This window comes from Lygodium microphyllum, chromosome 11 (genome assembly GCF_053477565.2).
Source record: "Lygodium microphyllum isolate KBCC chromosome 11, Lygodium_microphyllum_v1.1.10, whole genome shotgun sequence".
Lineage (NCBI taxonomy): Eukaryota > Viridiplantae > Streptophyta > Polypodiopsida > Schizaeales > Lygodiaceae > Lygodium > Lygodium microphyllum.
In genome coordinates this window covers 58,646,865-58,653,496 of record NC_141145.1, presented here as the reverse complement: position 1 = coordinate 58,653,496, position 6,632 = coordinate 58,646,865, and the positions used below count along the sequence as shown (strand labels likewise).

General features: G+C 42.5%; 1 protein-coding gene across 1 annotated transcript; it reads right to left on the bottom strand.

The window, feature by feature from the left end:
- Positions 1–485: 485 nt before the first annotated feature.
- On the bottom strand, positions 486–5,416 carry LOC148028856 (glutamate receptor 3.1-like). The gene is made up of 7 exons (XM_087687618.1): positions 5,182–5,416; positions 4,704–4,869; positions 3,127–4,469; positions 2,474–2,754; positions 2,357–2,388; positions 1,855–2,261; positions 486–1,259 (listed from the first exon to the last, which is right to left on the bottom strand). Exons 1-7 carry the CDS (start codon positions 5,347–5,349, stop codon positions 768–770), a joined length of 2,889 nt encoding a protein of 962 aa, XP_087543744.1. The 5' UTR covers positions 5,350–5,416; the 3' UTR covers positions 486–767.
- Between the last annotated feature and the right edge of the window lie 1,216 nt (positions 5,417–6,632).

The window sequence follows — 6,632 nt, the reverse complement described above, 5'->3', positions numbered from 1 at the left end:
CTACCCACATAGTGGGCTTTAGGCCGGTCAATCCTTGAAACATGCTTGAACCTTAGCCTAAATAGACCAAGCCTACACTATTCTAATCACAATAACATGTGCGTAACCCACGCAACACATGCGAGTGCGACAAATACAACTACGGGTGATAAATACAATGTGCACGGGAGTGAGCCCAACTCTCACAAAATAATACAACCATGATAGTCTGATGATGTCCATGAGTAAAAAGTAATACACAAGTGCCCAAAGTAATACAATGAAACTCCACAAAATAGTAATCCACCAAAAAATAGTATCCAACACTTGCACTTTCTGCAGCCTTCTCAAAATACCATTAACAAAACTGCTGTGAAATAGCCTGGCATTCTCACTAGTAGTCTTTTATTTGAATAGCTTTGAGCTCACTGATGACTAACCTTCAATATTTATCTTGATGAGTGCCCATGTCTCTATTAAGCTTTTTGATTGCTAAGATAACCATGGCCCTCATTTTCATTGTAAGAACTTTAGAACAATCTAGTTATTACTTGTATGTGCCTTGACCTTAAGCATTTCATAAGAGTAAACCAACCATTTCTATTTTCTTTCACTACTCTTATATGTACAAGTCTCATTGACTTAATGCTCTCACATATAAAAACTTCTCTTGTGCTTCTTAATTACATTCCTTGCCATATCAATCCTTTTTATAAGTCTTCTTTCTTTGACTTAACATATTGTAACTAATTACTTCTCATTTCCACCTATTTTGTGTAGGGTGCAAATCATTGCTCAATCTTTGGCTCTCGTTCCTTCACTGCTAAGATTGAGGTGGAGGTGGAGGCTGAAGTGGAGGTAGGGGTGGCGCCAAGGCAATTGGGGGGACATTGATGGTCTTTGAAGGTGTCAGCCTTTGGCTCTCTTTTGGGCTTAGCTCTTTTGTCTGCAAACTTGAGGAACTGCTTAAGAGCCATTAAGCACCCTATGACACCATTGGTGGGAAGACCTTCCTGCTGCTGGTGCTGTCTATACATTTTCAGCAGCCTTGCTAAGTATATAGCTACGCATACCACTGAGGCCACACCTGAAACAAGGAAAAGACCCCAGAAGCTCTTAAAATATAGCTGGCCAGACTGCACCTGACTTTTGAGTGCCTCCTGCTCACACTCACGCTCCTTGAACCAATATTCCCGGAGAAGAGCGAGCTCCCCATTCTGGGACATCTGCAGTATGGCTTCTGACAAGTCTGCCGTTATATCGGAGCCCCGAGGAAATGCCTACTAAACACCAGCAATCAAATGCTTAGTAGAGTTACAAGAGCAGTTCTGTATCCTACTTCTCCATCAATCAAAACTTCAGATATCAACTCCAAATATTAAGATAATTAGATAAATGCAGAATCAAACAAACATATGTGCACAGCATATGCGGCTGATTTCAAAACCAATCCTCCATTATGCAAGAATAGATTCAATGCTCACTCACTTAGAGATTGCAAACATGCTGAGAATGTAACGAGGATGCAATCACCAATGAGAAAACTGCAGAAGGCCATTGCCTACTGGTTAGGAAAGAACTAGTGTCTCCATAACAATCCACTTCACTCTAGCTTATATGCCAGAAGCATACTGGTGCCATGAAGTAGAACCTTCATGCATCCACTATGGGAAGCTTGAATAAGTACAGCTTGTGAGCAGTTGTCTGATAGAAGCCAAAAAGCATCCCACATGCAGAATTCGATGATGTCGGATGTGATTGGGTCAACATTCAACACAAGCATTGAAAGTGACCTAAGAATTATGGCAAGCTCGATAGAGCAATCACTAACTAACTTGAGTCTGTATGCATCAATCAAGAAGGATTGAAACTTACAAATCCCCATCCGCTTTTTGTAAATTCTTGCCCCACAATTGTATAGTTGTTGCAATGTGGACTTTGAAACAACTGCACATAGGGAAGCTCATCCACAATAGCTGCGACACCCCCTCTTTTGGGTCCATTGGCCAGTGCTCTTTTATACATTTCCCGGGAGCTGAGATCCTTCAATCTTGATGGGCTAACCCCCAAATTTGTTAGATAGGATCGGACAAATGATCCTGTCTGATAGCCAATAGGTACATTTTCCTGCAGCAAGCTATCGAGGCCACTAATGCCAGGATTGAGCTGCTGGACTGTTAACATAGAGGCAAGATTGGCTGTGTAGCTTGTATTGATTATCAGAATCACAAAGAGCCACATAACTAATACAACCCGTCCCAGAAAGCTTTGAGTATCCTTCTCTGTGTCAACAATAGAGAACACAATTACTTGCACGTTGGTCTGAAACACAGAAGAAGTAGACGAAGAAGAAGAAGAAAGGTTTGGAAGAGCTTACTGTGAGCAAAAAACAAAGTTGAGAAAATGAAACTGCAAACAAGCACAAAAACATTCAATCAGTCCATAAGAACCATGCCATAAGGTCAAAAGGAATGTCCAAAATGCAAGTACATACAATAGCACCACTTGAACTTGTTTCCGCGGAGGACCTCGAAAATCCTCATTTACTCTGTGTTCCAGTATCCAGATAACCAAACCAGTGAACAGGAAGAATCCGAGCACTGTGCACCACAAGGTGGTTGTGAATGGGCGAAGAAAGCCCAAGGGGTTACTTTCTCTCTTATGTTTGAGGGCTACCAGTATCACCAGCCCAGATTCAATGTATGGCTGTGTGAAATCTATGATTTTCAACCGGTCTGCGAGTACCGTCACATCTCCTACGACACCATCATATTCCTGCATTCCATTCACATGTTCTAGACATTCAATGTGGTATCAAAACTTTTTGCATACTTTTTTCACTTCTGCATACTGCATCATCTGATATAGTTAGCTGTCTACAAGGTTTCACCAGTTTGGACAGGAGTTTTTTATTAAAGAGTTTGGTGCCATGATATATAATCAAGCTAGATATCTGATTGGATGCCTCAGTGGATGCAAATAACTAATCCTACTATTCTGAATGTCGTATTCCAGAATTTGCTTCAACATTATTCCTTTCATGATTTCTTCCTAACACAGCATTATATCCTAACCTGGTCATAAGCAAGTTTGTTAAAATGTAAGAACCCCCTCCAAAATGAACTCATGAGCCTTGTTTGCATTTACCTTATTGGCCATTCTCAAGATAAGTTCATCATATTGTGGTGTTGAAGCCCCATTTCCTAATGGGATAAATTGGTAAGGGACAGCATATGGAAGGTACTTGAGGGTGGCCTCAAAAACCTGTATGCAAAATCCACTAAAGACAGAGACATTATTGGGATCAACAGTTAGACTAACAAGCTCAGTGTATCCTGCCTTCCTCGGAACAGCAATTCTAAGGGGACTCCCATGTCTGGGAAGCACCCAACCTTTTGGTGCTTCAGTGGTTTTACCAGGCCATACTATGGGCAGTTTAGTAGAATTAGCTGCCGGAGTGGTCTGAAAGTTTGGGGACAAAGACACACCAATTTGGCTTGCCCAATACCCTACTTTATGAGGACTTGTCCCCACCATGTTCATGTATACAAATGTCACATTATCAATATCTCCTGTAAAATCAAACTGTATTGCACCTGATGCACCCAGAAACTTTTCTTGCAAGATTATGTCTCGAATGGTAGGACCTCCTTCAAATATACTAATGTGTGCCAGCTCAGAAGGGGCCCCTGAAGCACTGGACAGTGCAGGGGGCTTTCTGAAACTGAAAGCCCTTTGTTGCTTTAAGTAACTAGAAATGGCATATGCAACGGCCCAAACAGCATCATAAGCAGAAAAGAAATAGGGACTGATTTTGCTTGGATCAATGCTTCGAAACTGACTGGGAAATCTCTCCCCCAATTCCTCAATCAGTGTTTGTTGTTTAGAAGAAGGGGGCACATATCTAGTTGTACAAACTATACCTTGAGTTGATTTCACTACTTCAGGGGGAAGGTTCGGACTTTCTAACCCTGTGGTGATAAGGTCTGTAGCAATCCACACATAGTCAGGTCCCAGCATTTGCAGAACCATTACTTGCTGTAGGACTTGAAAGCCCAAGTCGTGATGAAGATGCAGCACAAAAACCCGTGCTTGCATATCGGCCAAACTCGACAACTTTGCCTCGATATCACTAGTGTCAATCCCTGGAACCAATGCCACCTTCTGTACCAACTTGCTTCCTCTTTTCTGCAAGGAGTTACTTAGGACCGAAGCTCCATTAGCTCCATAATCATCATCCATATACAAAACCACCACTTCTTTCCATCCATAGTTGGCAACGAAGGCTGCGACAGCTTCCATCTGAATTGCATCACTGGGAGCGGTGCGGATGAGATACGGGTATTGCCATTCTGAGAGATTAGGATCTGTTGCTCCAAAGGAGACCATGGGCACTTGTGCATGCCGTCCAAGATGTGAAACAAATTGAGCCAGACTCGAGGTTTGGGGACCAACAATAGCCACCACCTCTTCCTTCAGAAGCTCCACAGCTGCATTTTGTGAAGAAACAATCAAGCAGGTACAATATAAATTGGACAGATGCACAACCGAACTTGCGCGTAGCATTACTTAATCACACGGTCGGCATTGACATTGATCAGAGGCTACTTGCTGCGGCCCCTACTTCATGGTCACAGATGCAGAACCAAACATGCATGTTGCATCAGACCCAAAATCTTACTTGAATTGCATTGTGCACACATTGGGGCATTCAGAGGCTCTACCTGCGGCGGCTCCGAGAACAGGGTCGCTCCCGGAATCGAAAGACTTGAGCTCTAGTTGAGTCCCATTCAGAACATCATGCGCCTTGTTCACATCGTCCACAGCCAACTGGATGGCCGCCTTAGCTGCTTGGCCGATGCTGCTGTTGAAATCCAGCAAGGCTCCTATCTTCACAGTAGAATAAGCAGAAGCGCCATGGTTGAGAGAGACCAGACAGCTAAGAAGAAATGGAGAATGCAAAATCAAGAGGGAACGCGAAGGAAACGTGAATTGGGTTGGCATTTCTGAATTTTCCGCGGGGGTTGATCAGGTGTTCTTTAGTGCATGTTGCTGGGTGGAGGGGTATGGATGTCAATTGTGAGGAGGCAGGGGAGGGAGGAGATGACCGTGACTAAGAAGTAGCAAGCCAAGTGCTCTGGAGGCAGGCTGATATGGTGGAGTTGACCTGTGGGCAGCAGAAAAAGGAAGAATGGAACGTACCATGTTTGAGTGAGCTGACAAGCAAAGTGCATGCATGTAGGTGATGGGAAAGCAGAATAGATTGGATTCACTGTGCGAGCAGAGCAGAGAAGAGACTGCACCGAGGAGGAGAATAACCCTACAGGTGGTGGAACTCAATGCTGGATTAAGGCCCCTTGAGCCACACATAATATAATTCAAGTGCAAAGGATCCTGCAAGCGGGAACTTTCAGGAACACACACACACACACACACATTAGCATGCAAACGGAGAGAGAGAGAGAGAGATTAGCATAGCTCGTTAGCAAAAATCTCTCTTTGAATTCTTTAGATTTTATACCTTAATCGCAAAGCGATGTATACCCTTGGAATGTTGGATTTTCCAGGTAGTAGAAGCAAAGTTTAATCATCAAGTTCTTTGAAAGATAAGTATTGACAAAGATCAGCACCAACAGAAAAGGTACTCAGGCTAGATGTTTTGAGTAACAAGGGATTTCAGACTATTTAATTCAGCCTCTCCCTTTCTTACTTGGGAGTAAAAGTATTTACATCATAGTGGCAGATATCCATATACATACTATATATTAATAAGAGACTTTTGGTGAGAGAGAGGGGGAGGATAGGTGGATTTTGAACAACAAAGGATTTTAAGATATTTAATTCAGCCTCTCTTTTTTACTTTTTTGAGTAAAAGTATTTTCAAGATCACCGCCGACACCTCAGCTTTTGCTAAGAGCTCTTCCAACTATTTTTATAAGCTCACTATGCCTTCCCTCTTTCTTTTCAACCTCTTGGAGGTAACTTGAAACAAGGTCTAGGTATTTAGATCCATATATCTATATATTATTTTGGTTGTAGATTTGAAAAACCCCGAACTTCCAAATGGCTTCTCGAACCTACTACCTTTTTCCAAACCTCTCTTTTTTAATTAAAACCCTCTCCCCTTCCCTTTCTCTCTCGTGTAATCTCTCTTTTTCTCTTCCCCCTCCCCTTTTAAATTAAAACTCTCTCTCTCTCTCTCTCTCTCTCTCTCTCTTTTAAATTAAAGCCCCCTTCTCTCTCTCTCATATATAATCTCTCTCTTTCTTTTCCCCCTCCCCTTTTTAATTGAATTCCTCCCCCCTCCCCCTTCTCTCTCTCTCTCATATGTAGGGCCTAGGTTCTCTCTCTCTCTCTCTCTCTCTCTCTCTCTGGTTAAACTTTTTAATTTAAACTTTTTAAAGCTTTTTTTAATTTAAAAAATGAGAGAGAAAGAGAGAGAGAGAAGGAGGAGGAGGAGGAGGAGGAGGACAAAAGAAGAAGAAAAATGAGAAAAAGCCGGAGAGGGGGGAAAGAGGAAAGAGAATAGTCTTTTTTAAATTAAACCCTTTTCTTCCTATCCCCTCCCTTCTCTCTCTCTCATGTGTAGGGCCTAGGTTCTCTCTCTCTCTCTCTCTCTCTCTCTCTCTCTCTCTCTCTCTCTCTCTCTCTCA